Genomic DNA, 14,179 nt, shown 5'->3' with positions numbered 1-14,179 from the left:
AAAAATTTCATATCTTTTATTATGTCATAGGTTATTACGCCATTGTTACTTTGAAACGCTTCACGTATTTCCTCTCGTAAGCGTTCTTGTAGCTTTGGATGGCGCGCCAATTCATACAAACTGAAGGACATTGCAGATGATGAAGTTTCGAAACCAGCAGAAAAGAAAATAGCAGCTTGTGCCACTAAACAATCACCTTCCAAAATGAAATGATTCTTATCTTTGCTAGCTTCTGCTTCCTTACGGAAGTTCACAAGTATGTCAATAAGATCATTCCGAGTGGTACCCGATTTTATACGTTCCGATATAACATAATTAATAGTTTCACGTAAGAAGTTTGTAGTGTCCTTCGAAAATACCTTAAAACCAAAAAGTTTCACTATGCTAGGCATGAAAAACATTGCAGTAAATTCAAAAGCACGACGTCTGGTAAATTCAAATATTCTTTTACCATTTGTACGAAAATCACCATCAGGATTAATCATACTATTTGCGCGTATTCCATATGCAACCGTAGCTATGACATCTGTCGTAAAGAGAGTATTCAAGTCTTTTACTTCTTTCATAATGGCATTTGTTTCTGGATCGATAGGTAGAGAGGAAAGATATTTATCAAGTTCACGTCCGACCTGTAAAGTTAGAAGAATAAAAAATTAGAATTGTTGATTCAACGAAATAATTATATTGCAACTTAAATACAAAGTAAAAAATAAAAGTAATATAAATAAAATCATATTCGGCACACTTTCAATTTGTAAGTTATTCATTTTAGTAAGCAAATATTTTTTGATAAGACATTATAACTAAAAAAAATTGATTATTTAATACATCATTAAAAGTGATTGATGACTGCGACTTAATTATACACATTTCTCGAATCGTATCTACTAAACTTGTGATGTTTTGCAATTTATAATTTTAAATGAAAGAACTTCAAGCCTTGAGCTTTAACTAAAAAATATATTAATAAAAAACTATACGAGTACGCTTGTTTTGATTGTTAAATAATAATTTCCATAATATTGTATTTGGTATTTTATTGGCATAATTTTAGAATGATATTGACGCAAGCAGTAACCTACAACATGATAATAGGTCGCAATTTGTACTTCATACATACTTTCTCTCTCTTGTTAAGAAAGCGTGTATTGAGTTTGTTAGGATCTTTGCTATTGAGTGTAGAAAACACCGAAGACAAGGCAAGAAGAAGAAATGATGAAAACAGAATGAATTAATTGTTATATGTTCACCTCTTTCGTTCTAAATTAGTCTTTTATAGAATATAAATAAACAGGATACTGGTTCCTGAAAGAGCAGAGCAACGCGACCATAGTTAATCTTTTGCGCTCTAAGTTCTATAGTTTTAATGTATTTTCTAAATCTATTCTTGGGATGGCCCTTCATTAGAATCTAATTTGAGCCCAATTGGTCTACCGGAATCTCTTCAAATTTGATTCCAAACATGTATCTTTTTTACATTTTAAAATAGGTAGTAAATCCTACCTAGATTCCTTTTTTCTTAGTTCATGTTAGTTATTCCCTAACTTAATCCTTAAAGCAAAGTTAAAATTTTTAATTTTAATTATAGCATTATTTCACGATTTATTTTTTTGTATTCCAAATAAATTTTAAATAAATTTAAATAAAGTTATAAAATTTAAAAAAAATTAACAGAGAAGTAATCTATTAAATCATGGGTTAAAAAATATAGTTATGTGTTTCTGAAACTTAAAACAGTGTGATTTCAGTTTTTGCATTTGCGGTCTAATATAAACGGACAATGTATTTTTCAAATAAAAATACTGATGAGGCTTTTTGATAATATCTGTAAGGATAACCCAAAATAACATTATTGTTATTTAAGCCTATTATAATTTTTATATAAAATAATAATGTATAATAGATATTATATTTATATATTTTTTTGTATAATATATAACATATATTTTTAAAATAATTATAATAATAAATTATAACTCTTTATTCTTCAGCTAAATAAAATTAAAGAATATAAAAATTGAATATCTATCGTACATTTCTTCACATCAATCAGATCACATCAATTAGAGTAATATGTTACCTGATGGAAGTTTTGCATATACTTTTGATGGAGCCATATATATATATACTAAATATATACTTTCACTACATATACTTTTTTTTATTTACTAATATGTTAATATTCGTTTTTTTCTTTCGAATTCTATATCAATAAATTTTTTTTAAAATTTCCGGGATTCTCTAAACCGAACTTACCTCTTCAACGAGTGGAAACATTTGTTTCATTTTGCCACTTGTGAACACTGGTGTTAATTTTACACGTATCTCTTTCCATTTAGGATTTTTGGCAAAAAATAAATTATTGGCCCCTAAAGAGTCTGAGTGGGGATCCGATGCGGCAAATCTATTTGAAAATTTATTAAAATCCTTGATAAGCACTGATTTTACGATTTCTAAATCACGCACTAGCAGGCAAGGTTTATTAAACATGAATAACCCCACAACGGGTTGATCGATAGCATTTTTATGATTGTACAAGTTCTGGAAATGTGCACAGATGTCAACATCCCAAGTAATCACATTCTTAAAGTTTCCAAATAATGGTAATGGCTTGATGTAAGGCACATTTTGACGTTTCCAATAACTGTAGTGATGTTGTAGCCAGAGCCAAACTATCGACAAGAACACAACGGATACCGCGAGAACTTCCGTTAAATGCGAAAATAAATTTGTGGAAAATAATTGCGACAGCAGCGCCATTTTATTAAAAACAAATACTTTTATTTTTTAAACATTTATTTCCTTATGATTTCACTTTTCGTACTGACTTCGTATTCGATCTTAGCATGTTTTTATACGATTTTTTGGCGAGTCAAGTCATATCAGCGTCGCTCACCAATTCTGATAGAGAAGCTACGATGAGTAGAATGATTAGGCATTTTAAAAATGTTTATTTTTTACAGTAGCTAAATTATTTTTTTCTAACTTTAGTATTTACTTATTTTTCAAAAAATATTTTATATTTTATTTTTTAATAAAACATAGATAATCCAAATATATGCGAATCTAAAAAATATGAATGCTTTAATTATACAGAATTTTTTTTTTGTAATTCTTTGTGTTCCTAATATATTATTTCATATAATAAATCAATTTGAACAGATTTGTTATGAACTAGTTTTAAACATATATTAAAAATGAGTATGCAAATATATAATAATTTAACATAACATACTCGAGTCATATTATGAAAAAAAAATCCTCAAATCTATATATTTCTTTACACAAATACAAAATAAAAGTATATAAAATCTTATAATATTGCACTTTCATAGAGCACATGCCGAAAGTAAGTTCATCTATTATGTTCCAAATGGTAATATACCTGAGCTATATCTTTTGCTGACTTTTTCAACACTTCCCTTCATAACTATTTTCGTAAAATCAGATACGATTCAGATTTTCCTAGGATTCACGGATTATATGCGAATAATAGACTATCCTGACGCCCTTCTCAAGATATCGTTATTTATTGTTTAAATTTTTTAAACTGATTAAACTAATAAAAAAACTACATTCGCCATCTAGTGCCAAATATAAATACATTGTACGCCTTCGTGTCTAAAATCAATATCATCCTTCTGAAATATTATTTTTGTAAATTATCGCTTATATATCTCAGTAAGTTTAATTTTGATGTGAAGGTAGTTAAGAAAGTACAACTGTTAATATATGTCGTTATCAGAATAACAGACTACTAGATCCTTATTTATTTTTTTTCACTTTATATCAGTGAGTATTAGAGTGCTGTAATCGAAGCAAAGAAAATATATTTGCTAATTGTAATAGAGCAGATTAATTTTTTGTAATCATAAACATTTGTCTAGTATGTGTTTGTATACTGGAACTAAGATGTAAGTGTTAATAATGGTGAGCCAAAAATAACTGTCTATATTAAATTAATAGATCACGCTTCATTTGTTATATTCCATCTTATTAAGAATTAATGTTTTACAAATAAAAATTGTTACTGATATTAATAAGTAGCAATATAATTTTAATAAATATTAGTATGCTAAGATTGAGGTTTCTAAACAGCATTCACTTCTCGATCACTTGCAATTAATATAAAAATGGAAGCTTCAATTTAATAGCCTTCTTTGCAGTTAGAACATATTTTGTGCTATCATTTGCTGTTAGTAAAAAATAATGTAGGTAAATATCATCTCATTATAAAAATTATTAAGTCGTATGTAGTTGTACTTTCGCTTAAGGAGAGAAAGGTATTATGGGCTCAAAGGATGTGAGCAATTCCACATTTTATGATTTACAGAGTGATATATCCATCTGCTCTGCACGTAATCTAAAGTCAGAAAAGAAATGTCGTGTCTTTTTTAAATCGAAAAAGATATCTAAACTTGTAATAGGGAATATTATATGTTTTTTAAATATCATTAACCTATGTCCGGATTAAAAGACTTTCTCCAGTAATACATTAATATATCTTATAAATTACTGCAAATCATTGTCCATTCGCTATCTACCACTTACAAAAAACTATTATTTTGTATGATATTTATTTATATTATCAAAATAATCAAATATATATAAATATATAGAACAAGAGATATATATATATACATATACGCTTGTTGAAAATAATACTTATTATTTTAGTAGAGATATGCTTTGAAAATCAACTAAGAACTATTCAGTTAGTTACGGCTAGTTTTTAAGTTAAGTCTACTTATCAAAATCGTGGCTAATTAAATTTATATCATTTTGTTTGTTATCTTCTAGTAAACATCTTATAATTTCTTATCTAAAGTCAAGTAATTAAAAGTACCTGAAATATTGTAAATACTTAATAAATTAATTTAGTTACATACATAAATCTTATCAGCATTTCGAATTGCTTAAAATATACATTTATCAATAATTACATCCATAGGAATCTAAATTATTTATTAAACTGATCCTTCAACTCCTTGTTTAGTCGATTGCAACTCAGTATAGTTGTTTCTAGTATTTTAGTTAGATGAATGAAATATTTAAAATACTTGTGTTTTAAGAACTGAGCAATTTATTGAAGTAAGTATTTTATTATTTGCCTTATAAACTGAACAATCAAAATAGATATTTTATGATTATTCACAGTATTTAATATGAATGCTAAGCTTTATTTAAATGGGTGCAGATTTGATAAACTTTAGGGTTTTAAAGAAAAACATAATTGTTTAAATAAATGTTTATATTAGGATCTTCATGAGTTCTCTTTTCACCTTTTTTATCTACACCACATGGTCCATGGTCAATCAACAATAGTTGTACACGTTCAAACTTTTCAGATCATTTTCCAAGTCATCAATCTGTTATAGTCATACATATTTTCTTCACCGCATGTGCCCAATACATATTACGGTATTCTGTTGAATGGCATTCTGTTGGAAATGCTATAAGTCATAAATCTAATATAATTCATCGACAGAATACACTGTGTCTATACAAATTTAACTATATTCTCTCCATTGTTTATATTCTCTAATTCGTTGTTGTATTGTTTACAGTGTACTTCCGAATACTTCACCAAAACTGGATGTATTTCTTAGTATTCTTTCAAATATGTTAAGTTGGTTAATTATATCTACACTTAATATATAGACACCCGTGTGTTACAGCCAAACGTATATATCTTTCTTTTTGTCGTTCGTTTGAGGAGTTTGCGTTTTATAGGCAGCTTTATTTATTAACTATATATGATCCTTGAGGAGCTTATAGTATTAGATTGGCTGAGCAAAAGCTTTAGACATTTGATTATGCATCATATCCAAATACTCGTATATAGTACATATAGTGACTAATTTTCAAATCAGATAATACTTCACTACTATTTAATCGTCTATTTAATCGTTTACATTTTAGTTCATCTTAGTTTAACAAAAATATCTAATTTTAGCTTTTAGAATTTTAAATATTACGTTTAGTGCTATTGTATTTTTTGTAAGTACTCATATGCCTGAGTATTTTTTTTTTGAGGAATATTGTCAAAAAGTTGTCAAGATCATGAATGGAGATCGTATGATACGCGTATAATATGTTTTAGATCTAGTTTAGCTTTATATGATTGCGAAATTTTTCCTTGTATAAAAACTTTTGAATAAGTTTCTGTTACTGTAAACTGTCAAGTACGGCAAGTTTCCATAGTAAATCCTGTATATATTGCCATATAAGATAGGGCGATAGAAGCTACTGAATGGTAGAATATATATATATTCATTTATATACGAAACGAAATTTTTTACAAAATACTACAATAGTTAGGATATATGTTTATATTTCGATTAGTATATTTAAGTGTATATACAAACATATGTTTATATATATCATACCTACATATTTAAAACGTTAATAGCTTCTACTAAAAACGTGAATTTATTAGTTTATAAGGTGCAAGGAAATAGTGAACAATAACTTTTGCTAGATCTAACTTGAACTAGAAATCAGTTCAAATACTGTACTTAATAAATTTTTTATTATCTCAATATACTCGTAAATCCATAGTATTATCTATAAACATATACATATCTGTGTAAGTTAATGAACTCATATATATTTTTTTTGTTAAGTATTTTTAAGTTACCTTCAACTATTACAAAATGTCAACGACTTGTATTATTTTGGTAAACATAAATAAATTTATGTAAAAATGTATGTATGTATTTACTACGCAACAAAAAAAAAATTATTTCAGTTAGTCGCGTTTTAGTTATACATGCTATATACATAGTTGTGAAAAATTAGAAAAAAAAGTTAAAAAATAACTGAAACAAACTTAAATTTAATCGATTGAAATTCTACTAAATTTATCACAAATGTTATATCAAGTAAACAAAAAAGGTTTTTTTAATTTGGTAAGTTAGGGGAATTATTGTTAAACAAAATTTAACGATTTATATAAAAAGCAATATCAACTATCGTAACGATGTAGATATTTTATAGTAAAATTATTTATTCCTAATCAATTATGTACTTGTAAAACAGTAACTAATAAAAAAATAATATTTGGCAGCATATTCAAAATTAATCTTATTATTTATATTACATTTAAATTTAACTAACAGATATTGGTAATATAAAAATAAACTCAAGTGTGGAAAAAAACAACTGCCATCATTTTAAAATTTATAATGAGATTCTAGTGCCCCATCACTAACTTTATCCATTATTCAAGATACTTATCTTAACGCATTAAATATTAATCTTTAATCTTTAACCAAATCAAATCATATACTCCTTATATATTCTGAGTAGCTTCTTAATATTAAACCATAGTTTACTAAAATGGCTCCTTCAACATTTTTAAAATAACTTGTCAACATTTGTCTTCAATTTAAACATCAGATTAAAAATTTAAGTTGCAATTATTTAAACACTAACATATAGCTCCATAAATGCCAATTAAATAAGCATATAATACACAATAAATCTTTTAATCTAAGATTGCAATCGATAAATATAGTCTTTTGTTAAATTAACAACAAAGACTCAAACAAAGCTCTTGTTACTATCTAACTCACTAAACGTATACTTCTTTTTTATATATGTAAAGTTATAATCAATTTAAGCAAATGGTTTATCTTGACTGTAATTTGGAACTCAGATGTCAATTCTATTATAGAAAAAAAATGTAAAAGATTTTAAAATATCTTTAGTTCGTCATTTTCTTTTTACGGCTTATATTAAAAAACTCATATTTGCTTAATAAGTCGGAGCTTTATCTATATATATTATGATCATCTTCGTATAGGTATTATATATCTTCATATATGTTAGTTTAGTGTATTGAAAGTCAGTTGTGATATTAATTATAATTATAAAGCTAAACAAAAACAATTTCAAAAACATGAATCTGAGATAGATTGCAATAAGTAATAAATATTTACGAAGTAAAATAATTATAATTAATACGTATTTAAATTGCTGCGTATGATTGAAAACAATTATTATACATTTTTGTGTAAAATACACAAAATGATTGCTGAATAAGTAAACAAAAGTTAATAATATACACAAAATTTTAAGAAACAAATTATATTAAATTATATGAAAACAATCTGTTTTTGACAAATAACAATATGAGTTCATTCTTTGGTAGTAATTGACTAGAATTTATTTAAAAAATCTGTTATTAAACTCGTCAATGGATTTAATTAAAAAATGTATTTGAAAAATATTTTATTAACATTAAAATGCTACAAACCAGATAATGAGGTTAGGTTTCGAATTTCGTAGAAACTCACCTCGTAGGAACCCGTAACCTGAAATTTATTGTGGTGAGGAAATGGTGGAGTTTCTTTCAGATAAAATGATGAATTAAGTATAGTAATTTTTACCTTTCAGTCATGTCATTACATTAATACATTAATAATACATAAACGTACCTCTATGTATAGATAAATAACTATTAAAATATTAAAATATCTTCCACAAGTTAAGAAGTAGATTTTTACTTTCCATTCATCAAAATAATACACTAATACCCTGATTTGCGTCGTTAATTGGGATCGACAAAATACGACGCAAATCGAATCACATTTCTCCATATATTTAATTCCCAAAAATATTTTGGTTTTGGACCACTTGTTGATAGATAGGTATCTGTTAACCGTTTGAATATTGGCGAAGTCTGAATTAAGATTTGGCTCAAAAGTGTTCCCTTTGATTCCGATTTTCTATCCAAATGGTTAGAAGGAGCTCCATTAATAGAATTAATGGACTTATAGTATTTGTAACTTGTTTGGCCTGCAAATGTCTGACAGCTTCATAGTCCTTTATTTTGTTCGTATCACGATAACAAATTGTTCTTACAGTATTAATAAATATAAACTCCCTTTTAAAAAATGTGTCGCAAAGCGGGGTATTCGAATATTATAGGGGTTTTTTGATTACCAGAATATATTGAATACTGAAGCAACTGTATAGCATTTGTATCGACTCGCGACGATTATAGTAAGAACTATATCAATAAGAAAACAATAAATTATTATAATTATATAAATTATTTTCTGGGTATGCATATGAGGGCATACAGATGTTTTTCCTTTTAATCGTATAGCAAAACCCGATTTTCTGGATTATAGCGATTAAAATTTTGGTTAAATTTGAAGTGAAAAAAAGTTTCCAAATTTATTATATCTTTATATAATAATATATTTGTATTTATATAGATTTGTTATATCTTTGGCAAATGTTAAAATTTTTTAAAATATATTCATCCAACGAATTAGACGAATTCGTTAAAAGCGTTTAATGCCAAGTCAGTTTTCATTATTTGATTCACAAACTTAATGAATTATTAGTCGATTTTGTATGAAAAAACCAAAAAAAAATTTATGGTTTTTTCCAGATTATCTAAGCTAATTACACAGATTTTAATTAAACATTAATAATTTATTATTTCTAAAAATCGTTTAAAATCAGCTTTACGAATTTTTATAAGATACCTCTAAATCTTTTTGAATTTGAAATCATTATTAATTTGTTTTTGCTGTTATATCAATAATAAAAATTAATAAGTTTAATTAATATAATTTAATTTTGATAAATTGGATTTTTGCATTCTGCTAGACAGCAGAATTCTATAGAATGCTATAGATTATCTAAACTACTTCAGTAGATATATAACACTATATATCTTGTTATATCAGTAAGAAATATTAATATGTTTAAATAACACAATTTTGTTTATTTAAATCACACTGTTCTGAAAAATTTGTTATGAAATAATAATAAATTACTAAATTAATTAATAAAGTAATAAAGTACTTAATAATAAAGTACTTCAATGTGGAATGTAATTCATTTCGAATACTTGTTTCCAATTGATTCTAAATAAATGTTTTATATTAACTGAATCTAATACTACACTACTATGTACATATATTAAACAGTTAATATAATTTAGCAGTATATCAATTCTATTGTTTAAACTGCAAATTATATTAGATCCATTGCATGCGAAATCACCGATTAGAGTGCATTGACCCTAATAATTTTCCAGTTAAATAATGAAACAATTTATTAAATAATTAAATATTTTTCAGAAAGATAATTATTGTTGTATTATTTTGTTAAAGATTTGAAGTGGAATATCAATTATTCAATAAAGAAAATTACACGATGTTTTGTGTTTGCTAGTAATTAATGATATTTTGTAAAATGAATATCATTTTGCAGTTATAATTTACAAATTGTTATGATAATATAGAAACTTAATTACGTGCAAACATACAGGTATAATATATGTAATTAAGTTATTTAAATATCAGTTATTAAAATTGATGGCAAACAATCATACAGAAATGACATAAACATGTGCTTCAAAAAATACGACGTATGACAGATGAGCTTTCAGATTTCTTTAAAAAAAATTGCTAATAATTATGTGTAATTTCAATAATTGGTTACTGTATAAAAACATTCAATAGCAAGTACTTATTTCAGAGAAATTGCGTAGAATTTAAAACAAATAATAAATATATAGAAGTAAAATTAAAATAAATGTAAATGTAGATGCTACAGTTTATTAGGGTATGCGAACTATTGTGGAAAACTTAGTTAAAAATACTTCCATTTCGGAAGTAAACTGGATAACCAGTTTATCGCTATAATAAAACATAAAATGCCTTTATTGATATTGGACAAATTTGATAAAAAAAAGCAGATATACTCCTTTTTGCTCATTTCATCCTCTGACCTACAACTTTGACGGTAGTTGCTGGAAGAACTTTTAATTGGAAGACGTTACTACCTATGAGACTAAAGTGTCAATACGGCGATTATGTGGAACATTGAGTTTTCTTATTATAGATGGACTATGACAGTCATGTTGTTTCTTAAGTGTGTTTTGCGTACCATCTTTAATTGACCATTTTAAAATATATTGTACGTATAACAAATTTAATTGAAACAAAATAAATTCCCACATCTGATGTAATTAATATATTGAGAAGACGTGTATCATTTTTAACTTATTTATTACCCCATAGTTGCCAGGGATGGTCTAAGACCCAGAACCGTTGATTGTATCAATATATTGTTAAAAGATAAACGACATTTCGATACGAGATTAGATAGTGTTAAAAAAGTATCAAAGAAGATAATGAGCGCTTAGTTATCACTAAAGATGTTAATATTACTATTAAATATCTCATTGTGTAAACTTATTTAATTTGATGTTCAACAAAAACTTATGTCTACCATAAAAAAACTTAATGCAATCTAATCTACAAAAAAAATTGATTGTATAGATTGTTCATTATTTGAAATAATAAATAGTTTTATATTAGGAAAAATTATCCATAAAATCCTTTTATTTACGAATATATTTTAGTAATTTAAGAAAATTCTTTCGTAAGGTTCGTTAGTTTTATGGTCTTATACCACAACTTTAATAGGTGATTTTACTCAATTTGTCTTCAATGTCATTAATACGACACCGTACTTCGGGCGCATTATCTTTCTGAAATTTAACTATTTCCTCTTCAAAGAATTTTTTGACTATTTGCAATTGTTTCATATCATTCGCTTCGGACAACCGCTTGATAAGTATCAACACAATATTAAGTGCCTCCTTTCTCAAACCTGTATGTGGCACACCTGCAAGCGTTTAAAATATTTTAATTAGGAATATTTATTTAGATTTATATAATTTATCATGTTTTACCTGCAGCATAGGAGACAGCGGAAAGTACATCATTGCAAATTTTCTGTACGATCACTTCACGTGTTTGTAAAGTGTCAACTTTTAGTTTTTTCTCCACTATCTGATTTACTTCTGCAGTTTTTAGTTCATCAAATATACGTAAGCGATCAAGAAATTTAGTAAGCGCGACCAATAGACTGACTTGAACCGGTCTTGTGTTATCTTTAAGGCACAAGGAGCACCGTTCTGCAAACATTATTTGATATTTGTTTTGAGTTTCAATGGCATTTTTCGGCCATGATTTTCCAAGTGTATCACAAACTGTCTCCTTTAATTTGTTAAAGATTTGTGCGCGTTTATTACGTTCATCTGCAGTAAGATCCTTTTTGTTATCTTCATCATCAGAAGTCTCCGATTTACGTAAATCCTTTTCATCAAGCAAATACCATATCATATTATATACCTAGAATTCAAACCAAATTTGTGATATGTAATATAAAAACCTTTTGTAGATTTTTAACTTACGTCCTCAAATCTATCTACATTTAGTTCTTCTAATATGTCACCTAAAGATGATAGTGCATTTGTGCGATATCGTGGTTCTTCTTTACGACATTCACGCATTGCTGATTCGATGAGGCGTTCGCATACCTCATGTTTGTTATCTAAACCTTTGCAGAGTGCAGCTAAGGCTTGCAGTAATCGCTGCTTACCATCAAATGTTCGTCCTTGTAACCCAACAAGTAGCAAATTTATTAAACGTATACGATCTTCTCCAATTGTAGACCACAAACGCTGTGCAATTGTGTGTATTGCATTTGCAGCTTGAGCTTTACGGTGCCAACTGGCATCATTTAATGATTTCTCTAGTTTAGGTATTATGACATTTAAATTCAAACGAATACCAGCATCTCCTGGACTAATTTCATTCCATAAATCTTTCCAAGACTCAATGTGGGCTTTATTTTCTTCTGTTTGTTCTTCATGCATAGCAAAGAACACTAAAGGAATTACACTGTCTAAGTAGTCTTTCAACAGTTCCGGATGACGTTTGTTTATTGCGTGAATTGTTTGCACGACTGATCGATTGGAAGGACTTTCCATATATAATTCGTCAAGTTTTACAAATAAGTTTTTAATTGACTGTTCCTTAGCGTTCCCCATTAGGTGGCCAATAGCACTAGCGCTATATTTTCTTACTGTTGGATTACGATCCTTGAGTCCAACAAAACAAGCACCAAGGTATTTTGCAACAAGAGGTGTCATTTCCTTGCTTAAATGTATGCTCAGCTATATTAAATAAAGAGAGTTTTAGACAATAATACTATAAACGATATATATTTTAGCTTACCAAACACACAAAGTGAGCACAGGTAATTTTTGTACCCAAATTCACGCTTGTCTTCATTAGTTCTAAAACTGCTGGAGTCATTTGTTCCAATGATTCATAATCCAAGAACCTCACGCACTTAAAATGGTAATAATTAAAGTAAAAAAGAAGTGAACAAGAAGTGACATATTTAAAATAAAATTAAAATCAAATGTAACGAAAGAAAGTATTTTTAAACAGAAAGGTTTTTGAATAGTAGTGGATCACAACAAAAAGTATCAATTTTAGTAATTGAATTATTTGCCATACAACCCTGTTTTGAGTATTAGTGATCTATGGTACGTTTTTGTCCAACTGACACAAAGTCGTTATTGACTCGTGTTATTTTAAGTAGGAATTTTTTCATTTCATTATTAAAGTTTAACAACACAAATTCACTTGAATCTTTTTATTAGAAGAAAATGTATACCAGCTATACAATAATATAACTAACTAGAGTTTTTGGTCTTAGATTCTTGTTCAATTTGTTCTGTATATATACCTTAGTTATAGTCTCTGTTGTGTGATGAGACTTTGCTGCTTCAGCTCGTAGTGAATCAACAGCTTCTTGAGCTTCGTTATCGTTACCAAGCCGTGCAGATAAATATGATAACTTTGTTGAATCTAACTCTCCTGTAGCTTTCAATAAACATGGTATCAGAGCAGCCAAATGAGGTTTAATAAGAGATCCAGAAGAATCAATCAATTCTGAAATAGTTCTAATACTGATTTTACGGATATCAGCGACAGTATGTGTAACTCCAGTTTCAAGTAATAATGGTAAAATAGAGGAAGACACAGCTAAACCAGATTTACCATGATCAGATGAAGCAGCTACAACGCAAACCTATATAAAATAAAAATATTAATAATTTATATTAACATAAACTAAGTTCTACATACTTTACTGAGAAATGTAACTGTACCCTGTGCTGTTTGTCGAGTACCTTCATGTATATCGTCCATAACACGAAACAGCTGAGACCATAACTCTTTTAATTCTGGCTCTGGAACTTCATCTGTTAAAGTGAACTTACTATAATAAAATCGTCATTTTTATTAAAATATTTTTCGTTTACTAACCTACTTCCATAGATACTGGCGCA

The 14,179-nt window shown here is 27.4% G+C and overlaps 2 protein-coding genes across 2 annotated transcripts in view; both read right to left on the bottom strand.

Moving 5' to 3' along the window:
- Positions 1 to 5: 5 nt before the first annotated feature.
- On the bottom strand, positions 6 to 2,813 carry LOC119674550 (cytochrome P450 6g1-like; the record flags this gene model as incomplete). The annotated part of the gene is made up of 2 exons (XM_038085695.1): positions 2,257 to 2,813; positions 6 to 629 (listed from the first exon to the last, which is right to left on the bottom strand). Coding segments are annotated over exons 1-2 (1,128 nt in total), but the record flags the coding sequence as incomplete, so codon positions are not given.
- Positions 2,814 to 11,343: 8,530 nt separating this feature from the next.
- Positions 11,344 to 14,179, bottom strand: part of LOC119675413 (proteasome-associated protein ECM29 homolog) — an 8,290-nt gene continuing 5,454 nt past the window's right edge. The window contains exons 17-21 of the mRNA XM_038086611.1: positions 13,576 to 13,920; positions 13,056 to 13,172; positions 12,230 to 12,994; positions 11,726 to 12,167; positions 11,344 to 11,658 (exon numbers count right to left, since the gene is read on the bottom strand). Of these exons, the coding sequence (XP_037942539.1) occupies positions 11,450 to 11,658; positions 11,726 to 12,167; positions 12,230 to 12,994; positions 13,056 to 13,172; positions 13,576 to 13,920 (1,878 nt within the window). The 3' untranslated portion in view covers positions 11,344 to 11,449. The remainder of the gene's footprint in view (positions 11,659 to 11,725; positions 12,168 to 12,229; positions 12,995 to 13,055; positions 13,173 to 13,575; positions 13,921 to 14,179) is intronic.

The sequence above is a fragment of the Teleopsis dalmanni genome, chromosome 2, assembly GCF_002237135.1.
Source record: "Teleopsis dalmanni isolate 2A chromosome 2, ASM223713v2, whole genome shotgun sequence".
Classification (NCBI taxonomy): Eukaryota; Metazoa; Arthropoda; class Insecta; order Diptera; family Diopsidae; genus Teleopsis; species Teleopsis dalmanni.
Note: the sequence above shows the minus strand (reverse complement) of the source record. Positions and strands in the feature narration are given on the sequence as shown.